This window comes from Lacerta agilis, chromosome 1, assembly GCF_009819535.1.
Source record: "Lacerta agilis isolate rLacAgi1 chromosome 1, rLacAgi1.pri, whole genome shotgun sequence".
Classification (NCBI taxonomy): domain Eukaryota; kingdom Metazoa; phylum Chordata; class Lepidosauria; order Squamata; family Lacertidae; genus Lacerta; species Lacerta agilis.
Window position 1 is genome coordinate 78,068,910 of NC_046312.1, and position 15,108 is coordinate 78,084,017.

General features: G+C 46.0%; 2 protein-coding genes across 2 annotated transcripts; one reads left to right on the top strand and one right to left on the bottom strand.

Moving 5' to 3' along the window:
* Positions 1-1,553: 1,553 nt before the first annotated feature.
* Positions 1,554-4,134, bottom strand: FEN1 (flap structure-specific endonuclease 1). The gene is made up of 2 exons (XM_033156965.1): positions 4,033-4,134; positions 1,554-2,840 (listed from the first exon to the last, which is right to left on the bottom strand). Exon 2 carries the CDS (start codon positions 2,780-2,782, stop codon positions 1,634-1,636), a length of 1,149 nt encoding a protein of 382 aa, XP_033012856.1. The 5' UTR covers positions 2,783-2,840; positions 4,033-4,134; the 3' UTR covers positions 1,554-1,633.
* Positions 4,135-4,315: 181 nt separating this feature from the next.
* Positions 4,316-7,523, top strand: TMEM258 (transmembrane protein 258). Its single transcript, XM_033156979.1, has 4 exons — positions 4,316-4,436; positions 4,849-4,958; positions 5,816-5,965; positions 7,382-7,523. The coding sequence occupies exons 1-3, from the start codon at positions 4,434-4,436 to the stop codon at positions 5,940-5,942; spliced, it is 240 nt and encodes a 79-aa protein (XP_033012870.1). The 5' UTR covers positions 4,316-4,433; the 3' UTR covers positions 5,943-5,965; positions 7,382-7,523.
* The last annotated feature ends 7,585 nt before the right edge of the window (positions 7,524-15,108 follow it).

Sequence of the window (15,108 nt, forward strand, 5' to 3'; positions counted from 1 at the left end):
ATCAAAATAAATCCAAGCTTCTGTCTTTGAAGTCAATTCTGGCAAGTGCAACAGTTTCCTCACCAACTCCCCAGATCTGCTCCAGACAGTTGAAGAACCCCCAGAAAGGGGAGAGGGGAGTTTGTTCCGTCAGCACAAGCATTTCTGCTTGCCCCATGGAGTAATTTTCTTCGTGCAATGTTGAATGCAACTGAAGAGGATCAAAACCAGACAGATGCCATTTGAGGTGAGTAGCAGCCAGATCCTATATGACAAGCATTGAACCAGAGACCAGGTTGTAGAACAGCTCCCTTAGCAAACTCTTGTTGGCCCACCTACCATATTTTTTGCTCCATAGGACACACTTTTTCCTTCCTAAAAAGGAAGGGGAAATGTTAGTGCGTCTTATGGAGCAAAGGCTTAGCTCCCGCTGCCTCCCCCGCTGCCGCGTTTGGCGGGTGGGGGGCGGCAGCGGAGATGTTGCTGGATCCTCCCTGCACCTCCGTTCTGCGAAGAGGCTGCGAGAGGATCAAGCAACATCTGCTTCGCTTCCCGCTGCCTCCCCCCACCCCCCGCCGAGTTTGGCGGGAGGTGGCAGTGGAGATGTTGCTGCATCCTCCGCGCCACACACCGATCCCAAAAGCAGGCAGCGGGGTGTGGAGTGGTGGAGAAAGCAGCATCTCCGCTATTTTCTCCACCCCCTCCCCGCCGATTGGTGCCGGGCGCGGGGTGGTGGAGAAAGCAGCTGGGATGCTGCTGCTTTTGGGATCGGTGGCAGGGCGCGGGGTGGTGGTGAAAGCAGCGGGGATGCTGCTGCTTTCTCCACCACCCCACGCCCTGTGCTCATCCCGCTTGCTTTGAAGGGAGCTGGGGACAGGGGTGAACGCTCACCCCTCGTCCCCAGCTCCATTCAAAGCAAGTGGGGATGAGCCCTCTGAAGGGGGGTGTGGGCCCCTTCAGAGCGGCTCATCTCCGCTTTTTTTAAAGGGAGCTGGGGAGAAGGGGTGAACGCTCACCCCTTGTCCTCAGCTCCCTTTAAAAAAAGCGGGGATGAGCTGCACTGAAGGGGCACCACGCACCACTCCCCCTTCCAGCCTTTTAGAGGAGGAAAACCGGAAAAAATATTTCCTATTTTGCGTCTTATGGTCCGGAGCGTCTTATGGACCGAAAATACGGCACTCTGAGTTGTGCTGCAGATACTTCTAGCAACTCTGTATTTCAGACTCACCAATTTCATTTTGACAAGTAGTAGTAATCAATATTTAGTTATCAACAGATCAATATTTATTGGAAGATACAACTCAAAAGCTAAAATCATCTCAACATGGTACTCCCAGCAAAGATGGACCTATACTATGTATGGAGTTCACCAGACTCAAGGCAGCAAAAGCAGCACCCTCCGGGTCCTTCGATAGCAGGGCAAGCCTTCAGACTGGTTGGATCTCTGGCCAGCAATTAGCAGTGTCAGATGTTTTGTCAGAGCAGTGTCCCTCCCTCCATGCATCAGTTTAAGCTGAGCTCAAGGCCTGACGATAACTCACATTTTGAGTGCTACAGAGTACATTACCACAAAGCTCTATATTTGTAGTTTAATATATTTCGCTCCAAGCATCTGCAGTGGAAGGGAACTGGTACAGAGTTCTAGAAGATAATTTTACTTCCCTCTTTTAAACTTTGATGTTGGTGCACCACCGCCCCTTGCTTTCTTCCTGGCGGATCCCTTGGCTTCTGGCTCTTTGCGTTTGGCTGAAGTGATGGAGCCAGTAACCTTAAAGAAGTCATCTAATCGGCCCTGAGTACTGCCCTGGCGACTCTTGTTCAGTCTCTTGACCCCGTTGCGTATTCTTTCTTCGTTGAACTGCTTCTCCCCGCACAAGAAGTTGACCAGCTCTTCCTCATCTGGTTCGTTCCACTTCAGATCCACAGCTTCGGGGTCAACAACTTCAGGTTCCAGGAAGAGCAGCTGGGCCTCCTTGTGCAGCCAGTTCTCAGGCACAGAATACTTCTTGGCATCTATTTGCTGGATAATCTTTTCTATGCTCTTGTGCTGCTTGATCAGCTCCACGGCACGCTTTGGCCCAATGCCACGGATGCTCTCGCAGTAGTCGCAGCCCAGCAGTATGCAAAGGTCCACAAACTCTTTCTGCGTCAGGCTCATATCCTGAAGGATGCGGCTCAGGTGGAATTCCTGAATCGGCAGCTTCTTCGCCTCACTGGCTGTAAGATGCCGCATCAGCACAGGGCTACCAAAGGTCAAGCAATCCATATCCTCGGTAGCAGCTGCATAGACCTTGCTCGCTTTCACCAGTGCAGCACAGCTAGCTTCAGCCTCACCAGGTGCATCAACGTAAGGGATGCCCATCAAGGTCAGCAGCTTCTTGCACTCATCATTGTGCTGCTTGGTCACCTTCACTAACCTCTTGCTGAACTTTTCTACATTTTCCTCCTCACCTGCCTCTTTGGCCTCTTGCAACTGCTTCTCCGCTTCAGCTCGGCGCTCAGTGCGTTTGGCTAGTTCCCCCGATTTCAACTGTGGGGGCTTGCCATCAAAGACATAGACAGGCTTGATGCCATTTTCCACCATGCGGATGGTGCGGTAGAACATCCCCATCAGGTGGCTTGTGGTCTCGCCTTCTTCATTCTGCAGCATGTCAGCTCCCTGCCTTACAGCAATCAGGAACTGGTAAATACTCATAGACGCATCAATGGCCACCTTCCGGCCAAAGTAACTCTTAATGTCATTCTCTCGAATGGCACCAGGAGCTATATCGGCAATCAGCTTGGCTAAACCATGGATTCCCATTCTGGTAACTCAGCTGCAGTTGCAGTCTGTTTCTGTGATGATACAACACGGGAGAAACCTAGAAAGTAAAACAGAAGGCATGAACAGAAGATTTAAAATGACAAGAAAGCAAAATGTTCAGCTGTTGGATCAAGGTACAGTATAGTTTTTCCTACCAATCTAAGATTACCATGTAGTGGTTATTATTTTGATGGACAACAACAACTTATTTATTGCTTTACACTGAAACCTCAATGCAACATATGACAAAATTGTAATAAACTATCAATACACTATAAATAGGTTAAAAAAACTATGCTCACTAATCAATTATGTACAGACTCCAGAGAAAGAAGTGCAAATTACAAATTAGGTAAGGAATTTATTCTTTTTTCCAATTTATATCTTGCTCTTCCTCTCAAAGGAATGTAAATTACATTCATATGCCACCCTTATTCTGCCACAGAACCCCACGGGAACCAAATGGGACACAGAGGCACATCACATCAACTGAGGAATGAAACCTGGGACTGGAATGACTGACTGTATCTGGGACTAGAATTAAAGGCCCAGGGCCTGTCATTGCTATTCTCCATTATTTCTTCCCACCCACTGTTAATGTGGCCTATTGCTGCAACACATCCAGTTCTCTCTCAGGATCCATCCCTTGCTTTAATTGAATGGAGTCACATCATGGTTCAACTGGCATTCACGGTCCCTATTATTTCCAATGGGCATTCTGGCAGTTCAACCCCTGCCCCTTCATCTGCCCCAGCTGCAACAAAACCTGTCTCTACAGTCAAAGCAGGCGCACACACTCTTCCACTGTCTCCCGAGACAGAGGAATGACCACCACCACCATCATTTTTTTTTTTTAATCCAGTTGGTGGTTCAGAAATCCTCTTGTAAGCAACTAAGAGAGTGCCAACCCACATGACTCTTACTCGTTTCGCCCGTCTCAGACTGCAGTCTCGCAAGCTTTTAACCTGGGAGCCAGTGCCGCTGAACTCCGTGGGACTGACCTCCGACTGGACCCTGAGAGCCGACCTACGCCGCCCGCCCAGCTGTCCCGCACTGACCGTAATGTGGCTGCTGCATCACCCTCCCGCCTTCGCCCTTCCACGCCAGCCTCCCTCCCTGCGGGGCAGGTTTCTGCCTGGGGCCGTGGCAGGGCGAGGGCGAAAGCGGCTCCCTCCCACCCAGCCGGCCCTTTCCTTTGCCACCTCCCCCCTCCCAGCCACGCAGAACGCGCGAGGGCTGGTGTTGGGTACCTTCCACTGCCGCCTGCTCCCTCGCAGCCACGCGCGACCGAAGACAGCCTGCTGAGGACTCGGCTAAACCAATCAGCGCCTCCCTTTTGGCGCCTTCTGAATCCCGCGCCCAGAGCATCAAGGAAGGCAGGGCGGGCCAGACGCCTGCTGGCTTCTGGGAAACGTAGTCCACGCGCTCAACGGCTTTTCCTGGTGGCCCTATTCAGAGGTCTGGACGGACCACAATTCCCGGCAGGCTGTGCATGCGAGAGTCCTCTACCCCGCCTTCTTCTTCGCCGGGGAGAGGGGAAGAAGATGACAGACGGACTTCCGGCGGGGAAAGGGCTGAGCCTGCGCCGGAAGAAGAGACGTGTCCTTCCGCCACCTGTGAGGAGAAGCCACGGGAAGCGCCCGACAGAACCATGGTGAGGGAGCGGGCCGGCGGTAGCGGAGCCGCCACTGTCGCCACTTTGCCTGCCTTTGCGCGCCTTCCCCGTGCTGGGTCTGCTCGGTTATCCCGAAAGAGCCAAGGAGGGGCGGTCGGCGGGCGCAAATGGCCCGGTTTCAATGCAGAAGGGAGGAAGGGAGAAATAAACGTTGTTTCTCCTCTGTTTCCTCGCCGAGGTGTCTCTTTAAAATCGGGGTTGAGGAACCTGTTGCCCTCCAGGTGTTTTGATGGACTGCATCCCCCATCATTCCCGGCCCTTTAGCCATGCTGGAAGGGCCAGATGGGAGATGGAGGCCAACGCAGGTTCTTTATCTGTGTGCATGTGCGTGCTTTAAATACTGGTAACAATTATGTTATTTCACCTTTCTCATTCCTTCTTTCAATTTCAGGAGCTGGAAACAATGAGCAGATACACCAGCCCGGTGAACCCGGCTGTGTTTCCACACCTCACAGTTGTGCTGCTGGCCATCGGCATGTTCTTCACCGCCTGGTTCTTTGTGTATCCTCTTCTAGCTCAAAGCAGCTCTGCTGAATGTCCAGAGGCTAGACACGTTTCACAAAGCTCTGGGGGAGGTGCTTGTACCTTTGCTTATTTTTTAAAAGGGTAGGGAAAGCTATCTCTGCATATGTTGCTGGACTACAAAACTCCCACCATCCCTTACCATTGGTCATGCTGGTTGCGGCTGATGGTGACCAACAGCATCTAGGGTGCAGCTGGTTCTGCATTACTGTTTTAAATGATTTTTAGGCTGCTGTTTAGCAAAACGATCAGGATGATGTACAATAAAAGTAATAAGATTAATATAAGCAAATGAAATGGAGTAGAAAGTCAGCATAAATATTAAACAAAATATTTATAAATATTATGCAGTAAGCTACTATTTCTTCTTAAAAGTTCAGACAAATAAAAATGCCTGTGCCTAGCAGCAGACTGAAACAAAATTGGTACCAGGTAATTGTCTCAAGGGCATTTCCATGTTGCACAAAAAAGAACCCATTTGCTGTCTGGATTGGGAAACTTTCATTTAGTGTCTACTAATCTGGTGACTTTGATGTTTAATAGCGACAGATCTTTCTTTGATACTGTTCCTGATGCTGTGGGATAATTGCCATCTTTTTCCTGAAATTGCATTTAATTAATTTCATTCATTGCAAGCAGTTTGTTACACTGCAATTAAACTGGAGAATTTTTTTCTGTTATGTTCACTTGCTTAATTTTTGCATGCTGGGGCAGCTGAGAGGGTGACAACCCTGTTAAAACAAAAATGTCATGACTTTTTGCAAAAGTGTTGGTTTTTCATTGTGTATTGCTGGGGCTTTCTTGTCTCTGGTTTACTACTTTAACTAGTATTTCAGATATGAAGTGACCTCGACCAAGTATACCCGGGACATTTACAAGGAACTGCTCATCTCTCTGGTTGCTTCACTCTTTATGGGCTTTGGAGTACTCTTCTTACTGCTATGGGTCGGAATCTATGTGTAACAAAAAGGCAGGAGCTTTCTCAGGTAAGAAATTAATTCGTGATTCCACAATGAGAGTTCTTTTGAGACAAATTTGGGGGAATTTCCCAGAAATTATTAGGATTGAATTGTTAATTTGGTTTAAATGTTATATTGAAATAAAATTCAGAGTTTCAGTTGGGTATTAACTCTGCTGGAAAATGTGCAACTATTTTAAGACATGATTCTTCCATACAATCATTTATATTGTAAGGGGGGGAAATGAAGGCAGTGAAATTTTTTGAGATACTAACTGGCTAAACATGTTTTGAGCAGGGCCAGGTTCTTTGGCAGAACAACCACTTGCTATGGGCAGGGCAGGTGGTGGTGAGGATTTCCCCCTCCTGTTGGAAAAATAGCTATGCCAGCCCCAGAGCTAAATAGTGTGGAGCCAATTTTGCAGGCATGTCAGGGGAGTGGGGGAGTTTTGGATCCCGCAAATCTATCACTACTACCACCACCACCCCACCACCTCCAATGCCTTATTTTCCCCACCACTGCCAGAATATCGCTGGCTGTACATCTGTTATGGCAGAGCTTTATTCAGGAGTATACAGTGGGTAAGTGTTGCCATGCCGGCAGTGGAGTAATAATAATAAGACCCGCACTGCTTCTTAAGGCCCCTCAGCCTATCTTTGGCTGGCTATTTGCAGTAATCCAAAGACATGTTAGGGATCTGTATTATGTGTGCATGCATACTTCCCAGAAGCAGCTGCTTTGCAACTGTTTAAAACTTCAAATTTGATTAGTATTGTGTCCAACAATTATGTTACTAATTTGTCTTGCAAAACAATGAAAGTTTAGAAATGGAAAGTTCTCTGTGGGGGGAAAGATTATAGAAAAATGTCCTCCCCAGGTTACTGAGCAAGATATAGATATAGGGTGCACACACCATACAGTAGGCTGTCTGGTGCTTATTTAATAGTTCTATTTTAATGTGTAGAGCTCTGGATTTTCTGAAGCTGAGTTTTTGCCAGGTATGCTTGTGAATATAGACAAAAGTCTTGTGTAGCATATTGGAACTACTTCACATGGGTGGAAGGCAAAAGATGTAGCAGGTAACAAAGTGATGTGAACCCATTGGCATCTGCACAGTAAAATACAGTTGCTGAGCCTCTCCCTTTGTTTGTGCTCTTCGAATTGCAACATGTGCAATAGTGAGCAGTTTTGTATCAGGTAGTTGCATTTGTCTGCCCCTTACCGTTGAGTCACAAAAATCTAAATTTAAAAAGCAAGAATAAAAGGCACAAATTATGATGACAACTTCCCAGGCACCTAGATCATAGAAGCCCCTCTAATTGTCAAGGCCTTGTTTGGCTGCCCTGCTTGTATGTTTCCCTGTTTCGGACAGCAATATAGAAAACTATAATAGCCTGGGTCCTCCAGAAAATAGTTTGATTCATTTGTTGTTTTTCCTTTCAGGTTCCAGCAGCCTTATTGAAGCTTTTTTATTTTTGTACGTAATGCAGCTCTTTGCAGCTTGGGCCTGCATAATCTTGATACATGGTTATAGCCCAGAGTTGCAACATCAGACCAATAAAGCTGACTCTGTGATGAGCTGAAATTTGTGTTCTACTTTGTTCTTTGGGTGCACTTTTCTGCTGTATATGAAGACCCATAGGCCTACACCCGCTACAGGAGAGAAGGTACAAAGCAACAGAAATGGCTCTTTGAATAGGATGGATATAGGGGACACAGAGTAATCATATGCCTGAAGGGATATTTTATCTCAACTCTTAAGAATTAAGCAATTGTGACAACAGTCAGAATTTCATTAGACTGTAAATGTTGACATATTAGACTTTCCACTACTGTTCACAGGCTTTCAAACTCACCTTTAAACATAAATGAACTTTTTCTTTTGCACACACAGTATGCTGGATACTACATAAAAAGGGAAGCAGGTGGTGCTGTGGTCTAAACCAGAGCCTCTTGGGCTTGCCTATAGGAAGGTCGGCGGTTAGAATCCACACAATGCAGTGAGCTCCCATGGCTCTGTCCCAGCTCCTGCCAACCTAACAGTTCAAAAGCACACCAGTGCAAGTAGATAAATAAGTACCACTGTGGTGGGAAGGTAAATGGTGTTTCCATGCACTCTGGCACTTGTCATGGTGTTCCATTGTGCCAAAAGTGGTTTAGTCATACATGACCCAGAAAGCTGTCTGTGGACAAACTCCAGCTCCTTTGGCGTGAAGCGAGATAAGTGCTGCACCCCATAGACACCTTTGACTGGACTTAACTGTCCAGAGGTTCTTTACTTTTACCTTTCACTACACAAAGCATCCACACTCATTTTTCTTCCCTTCTTTCTGTTCTTTACTGAGAGAGAGCCAATGAATTCAGAAGTAAATCCTACTTAGTTCAGTGAGACATATTCCCATGTAGGTAAATGAACTCATTTCAGAGTAAGTCCCACTGAATGCAGTGGGATGTATTTCTGAGTAAAAAAGGCACATAGGATCACAGCTGTGGTAGGCACTAGAGCTGAGATGCTCCACTTCTGAGCAACATGCAGAAAAGGGCAGGCCACAATATTTGGGGTTCTTCAGCTTAAGGGGAAAGCCTGTTAAGTAAAGGTGTGTGTGTGTCATGAGTAATGTCAAATCACCTCCCTACTACTTATTCTTTGTCTCCAGATTGTTTTTTTCTCTCGGATTGTGGCCCTGGTTTAAAGAATAATCTTTAGAGATGTCAATTCCTTTTACTGTGTTGCATTAAACTGCAAAAGGCTAAAATAACAAGCTGACTTGAGGAATAACACCACTGACTCTGAGCTACCTTTCAAACTACAAGAGCTGGCAACAGGCTTTAAAAATAAAAATAAAATCCCAATGCTATAGTAATTAAGTATGTATATAAGAAACGAGGCTAGTAAAAGACATGTAGCCCACGGATTAGTGGGTGTAGTTTTGGTTAATTGCTTTCATTCAATTCCATGTTTTAACTAAATCCTTAATGAAAACTGCACTTTGCTCTTGTAACTAAATGGCATTGAGTTCAAGTTGAAAATAGCTGTGTTAACTGAATGTATCAGTAGGATGTGGTAGTCCAATACTGAAGGCATAGATTTTTGATATACAGTATTGATGTATGACTCACAGATATTTCTTCTCTAAAATGTCTGCTGACTTGTGTGCATGCAGCTGGGCTTACTCTGGTAGTACAAATGCACTTCTTGCAGCCCCTACCATAACATTACTTGTAATAATTCAATTCTGTGAGATGGAGGAAGAAGCCATGAGCCAATCTTGGATACAAAGTAGTATACTTATATATTTATTTTTATAGGTACATTTCTTATGAATAAAAGGTCTAGGTAAATAAAACAAGAAGTAGAGGAGTTCTGGGCACCAGAACTCCAAAACAAAACAAAATATAAATACAGATCAGAAAAGCAGATGGTAGGGGGGAAAGCAACCACACATATCCTCCACCAAAGCAAAATAACAATAAAACTTCATTAATATAGTACGTACTACAGATATGACTCTGAAATTGAGGGCAATATACAGTGATTAAAGCTGTGATAGCAACATTTAAAACAAAACAAATTAGTGCTTTATCTTCCTTAAGGCTCACAGTGGTGGCACAAAACTTTTATTTACAGGCTTTGAGCTTTTTTCTTTAAACAATAACAAAAAAGACAAAAGGCTTATGAATTTTCCTTGGAGAACTCATTCCCAGCCTCTCAAAACAGCCAGACTTTAAAAGCTGGCTCCATATCCACCCTGGATTTTCTTCTTGGCTCTCCAAATGGCTAGAGATATGGCTTCATGTTCCGGTTCCAAGGAAGAAGAATTTCCTCCTAGGTCAGAAGCACTGGAACAGAGCTCCCTCCATCAGATGCAGGAAAACATCCAGTTGTTAATCATCCTTCTGTTTGGGGAGAGTATGTAATTGGTGCAGGTAGGGCGAACATCTCCCAAGACAGGCGAGTAGCATGAAGGTGCTGAGCTGGCCAGTCCAGGTGATGTCTATGATACCAGTTCAAACATGGGCAGATAACACCTTGCTATAGAACTACTCTTTAATGCTGGTAGTTCCCTTGCCGACCCCAATACTGTGAAGCACTTTGGGATTAAAAAAAAGTGCTATATCGATAAAGTAAGTAGTTGTAGCAGTTTTAAACAATAAAACCATTAAAACTGTAAAGAGTGCTACTGTTACAAAGGATTATGCATATCGGATTCTCAGCACGGATGTGAATGTACCAGTGAAAATATTTGACACATACACAGCCCTTCTCTCCAATGCCACCTGATAAGACCAGGAGAAGAATAAAAAGTGATTGGTTAATTTACTTCTGATGTCACTGTGTCCCTGCTGCCCTCACCCTGATCTTGATCGGTAACAAACTATGGATGAATGGTTTTATACACTTAACGCACTGGGGAGTGGGTATGGGGATAGTCCGGTTAAAATGTGAATGTCCTCACCAGATTGTTTTTAACCCAGCAGTTTCTTAATCACTAGTCTAAAGACTTCTTGTTGCTGGTCTGTAAGCCTCCTTCTGCTGCTCAGGAGAGCACCAAAAAATTGACCCACCAGGCCTAAGATGCCTCTCGGTCATTAAGCAACTGATCCTTCCTCTATGAGCTGCTTCTTGCAGGGTGGTTTCTTCCCACGCTGCTGGGGTGTCCTAGGAAGCCCCAAAGGCCATGTTTGTTCTGCAGCTCCTCCCCACACTGTTTTCAGGAAACTGGGTTGGCGATATGGGGAGGAGCTCCAGCACAAGCACCTCCAGTGGAGCACCAGATTCTCCCTTTGCTGGGAAATGCAAGGGGAGGAAAGGCTCCATTTTGGTTCCCATTCTGCTGGAGTAACAACAACAACAAAATATCCAGCCTACGTTGCAAAAACAGGCAATTGGCACACAGGGCTGCAGAACACGGAGAGGAAGAACAGCCTCTTGTTGCTAGAAAATTGGAGCGTTGCCCACCCCTGCAAGATCCTGACTTTCTAATGCCAAGTTGAGAAGAATTATCTGAATATTGTTCAAGGCCAAGTACATTTTTTTGACACTCCGATTGTGCTCAAGAACTGGGGGTGTTGCTGGATGCCTGCATGGTGAAGAGTCATTTGGTACTGAACCTCCATGGATGATCAAAGCACATGCTTTGTGGACAAAGTAAGAAAGTCGGGAACCCCCCGACAAATAACTCGGCACACATGGATCAATAGGAACAGCACTGGAAGATTGTGTTGGATTTAGCTGGGTAGCACCATTGTCTCTGTGAAGTATCTGCATAACCCTGCAGGTACAGTACTTGCACATGGTGAACACATGTTGCCCTATATAAGCCTCCTGTCTCACATGCTTTTGTCAGTTAATCTTGGGAGAGATTAAGGCAGGAGTGTGGAATGGCTTTTCAGCCTGCATTAACGTCTGTGGGCCATGTGCCAATGGTAGGCAGGGCCAGATGCAAAAGTGAGCAGAGCAATGACTGTCAATGCAGATCTACTTCTGTACAGTAGGCTAATTTCCATATACGCTCAAACACCTGTCTTCCAACAGCTAAGCAGGATACCTGAAGGAGAATCTTCCCCCCATCGTTTAGCCTGGACACTGAGGTCCAGCTCCGAGGGCCTTCTGGCGGTTCCCTCACTGCGAGATGTGAGGTTACAGGGAACCAGGCAGAGGACCTTCTTAGTGGTGGTGCCCACCCTGTGGAACGCCCTCCCATCAGATGTCAAGGAAATAAACAACTATCTGACTTTTAGAAGACCTCTGAAGGCAGCCCTGTTTGGGGAAGTTTTTAATGCTTGAGGTTTTATTCTGTTTTTAATCTGTTGGGAGCCACCCAGAGTGGCTGGAGAAACCCAGCAAGATGGGCGGGGTGTAAATAAATTATTATTATTATTATTATTATTATTATTATTATTATTATTATTATTATAGCTCAAGGACACAGTCCAACCTGGCAGAAACACTTGTGAAGCGAGGCCAGTAAGGAGTGTGTCCTGAAGGGAGAGAAGGCCAAGGGGTAGCTTTTGTTAAAGTGAATCCCATCAGGTGGCAGGTAGGCAGGGCAAAGCTTCCTCAAGCATTTCCTCTAACAAATCTTATACTGGTCACTGCCATTGGCTCATTACAATGATCCCCAAAAGGTTCGTGAAGGATAATGAGATCTCCCCATAGCTAAGGTGTGTAGGGGTGTGTGTGTGTGTGTGTGTGTGTGTGTGTGTGTGTGTGTGTGTATTACTTAAAAAGAAAAAAGGCAATAGCCTCTATCCTGGGAGGGTGGTGTGTAGATGTGTGGCAGACTAAGACTCCACAGCAATTCAATGAAGTTTAGGTTAAGATCGCCGTTTCCACCCCGTCCGCATTGGCTCTACTAGACACGTGTTGGAGTTGCGGCAGTGGCAGAGGAATGGGTGGGTGGGGTGGGGGGAACCCACAGCAGTGGTAATTTTAAGGGTCCTCAAATGGGGCTCACAGATACTGCAGATCTGTTTAGGAGGAACATAGGAGGTGGAGAGAGAAGCAAGGGGTGTAAAGAGAAGAAAGAGTGCTTGCTTGTCAGTAACAGGCTGTTTCACAAGGGAGATTTCAACCAGTTTTGCATTACCAGCATTCAATGCAAGAACATTTTCACAAGTAACATTGAGTAACAGTGCAAACCTACATCCCTCTACCTAGAAGTACCGGTAAAAGGTAAAGGTAAAGGGACCCCTGACCATTAGGTCCAGTCGCGGACGACTCTGGGGTTGTGGCGCTCATCTCGCTTTATTGGCTGAGGGAGCCAACGTACAGCTTCCGGGTCATGTGGCCAGCATGACAAAGCCGCTTCTAGTGAAACAGAGCAGTACACGGAAACGCCGTTTACCTTCCCGCCAGAGCGGTACCTATTTATCTACTTGCACTTGACGTGCTTTCAAACTGCTAAGTGGGCAGGAGCTGGGACCGAGCAACGGGAGCTCACCCCGTCGCGGGGATTCGAACCGCCGACCTTCTGATCAGCAAGCCCTAGGCCACCAAATTCAATGGGATTTACACAAGAGGTAAGAGTATAGAATTGCCACGAAACAGATTTCTGCACTTCTTTCACTAGGGAGGAAACCCCTTCTTGGCTGCACTAAATGCCACTAACAAATTACATGACCCAGTCTAACTGATGAGGCAAAATGAGACGTTAATAAGGAGGACATAACAGCAGATCTCTTATTGTGCCTGTTTCCCTGCTGTTCAGCAATGGTGCCACCTGGTGGTGAAAACTAGCAATTGCAACTACATTTCTCATATCCTTGTTCCTTGATAAGACAGCCCACAGCCACTATCAGATGCTATCAGTGCCCTTGGTCTGCTGAGTCTCCAATATCTTCCCCAGCCCATGCCTGTGTGCCCCTCTCAGCTGCTTCTAATGAATGGTAGTTCCCCAGTGCCAGGTGCCATTTCCCCTTATGCCCATTTATGGAATATGCAGCATCGTAAGGGAAAGTAGCAACTGTTACTGGGCCACCAACAGACACTGCGGACATTATCTACACATTTTTATTACTTTTATGCCACTTTTACTGTTCTAGCTCCCTTCAAAGAATCCTGTGAATCATAGCTTCATGGATGTGCTGCAAAATTTATGTGAGAACTCCCCATTCAGAATTATGGTTATCTGAGTTCTCTGGGGAAAGGGGTTGACTATTAAATCTGTAACACAGATGTGAGCTGAGAGCAGCAAATGTGAAACTGGTGATAACCCTAGAGGAGCAAGCGAGGGATGGGGGCGGGTGGGCCTGCCTACCTGGGCAATTTCATTACTACTAATAAAATGGCAGATCCATCCAGGAATGCAGGCACCAATACACATTTCACCAACAAAGAGATAAACCAGCCACCATCATAAAGTGGATTCCTACCTAAACTCCAGTTGTTCCTTTCAGTTTACAATAATCTGATTTAAAAACCATCAGTGCTTGGTCATTAGAATTAAACCAAAGGCAAGTATGTTTATATCTGTGGATTTGCAGATTGATAACCTGATTCAGAATCCATGAGCAGTCCCAGCAGCTAACCATTTTGCTTCTTATCTTTCCCATCCCTGTCCTCTCATCTTCCCTAAGTTGCTGTTCACACTCTTGCACAGAAATCTAAATAACCCGTTTTACAAAAAACAAGCAAACAAATAAAAAACCCCAACAGAGCCTGACTGAGTTGGCCACTCCTTTCTCCCTTGGAATGGAAGTTAAAGGCCTGAAATGCTGGGTGGTTGTGCTTCTGCATCTGTCTTAACTCCTTGTGCTTCCCCAAATCAAAATGTGGATGCAGGCTCGTGCAGGCTTTCAACCTTCCTTTTTTTGCATTGGGAAACAGCCATAGCTGTCAACTTTCCCTTTTTTTGCAATGGGAAACGGCGCTGGAATACGGGAATTTCCCGCAAAAAAAGGGAAAGTTGACAGCTATGGCTGGTGCCCAGCGACAGCCCGCTTTGGTTTCCTATGAGAGACAAGTGGATCAATAATCAAACAAGCTGATCTTGTGTGGAGGGGGAGGGGGAAAGATCAGTGGTTTAGCAAGTTAACACTTTGTAACAGTAAGTTACCCAAAATACACCCAAAATATTCTTAAGAATGCCAAGGAGGCTTAAGGTCTGGAGTGAAAAAAAAATGTTCTGTTTGTTTCCTGACAAGTGACCCCTTGGGGATCAAAACACTTCTCAGTCTGGATATACGTTTAGTGTAGGGTACATCTCTTCTGATGGCCTCCCTCTTCAACTTCAGGGGTGGTCTCCTGCTGAGCATGGGCCGTGCCATGTGCTTGTTGGGCTGAAAGGCATTTTTTTGCTGCTCTCGATGTATGGGCCTCGGGAGGAGCCCCAGGATGCCAATGCATATTATATCAGTCCAGAGGCAAAGCTCAGACACTGCTTTCCTCAAGTAGATTTGAGCTTGCTTCTTTAGAAGCGTATTTATCCAATCCTGAAAAAAGGCACATTGGGAACAAAACTAGCCTGCCTGAGAGTTGTTTTTGTGAGGTTATTGAGGTCTTCTCTCCCTGGAATGTAACTATATGGCGAGAGAGAGAGGGAGGGGGGAAGCCAGAGGCAAATCCCATTGCTTTTCCATTGGTTGCTGCTGTTTGAAACGACTGGTCATTTATGTGTTCCAGTGTCACCAGGACTTCTGCAGAGCATAAGTTAAAGAGAGAAGAGGCT

What these genes read in the sequence shown, in the direction of transcription:
- FEN1 (XM_033156965.1), bottom strand. Translation starts at nt 2,782, where the DNA reads ATGGGAATCCATGGTTTAGCCAAGCTGATTGCCGATATAGCTCCTGGT.
- TMEM258 (XM_033156979.1), top strand. An exon ending in TTCACCGCCTGGTTCTTTGT is followed by an intron (nt 4,959 to 5,815) that starts GTATCCTCTTCT and finishes CTAGTATTTCAG; the next exon opens with ATATGAAGTGACCTCGACCA.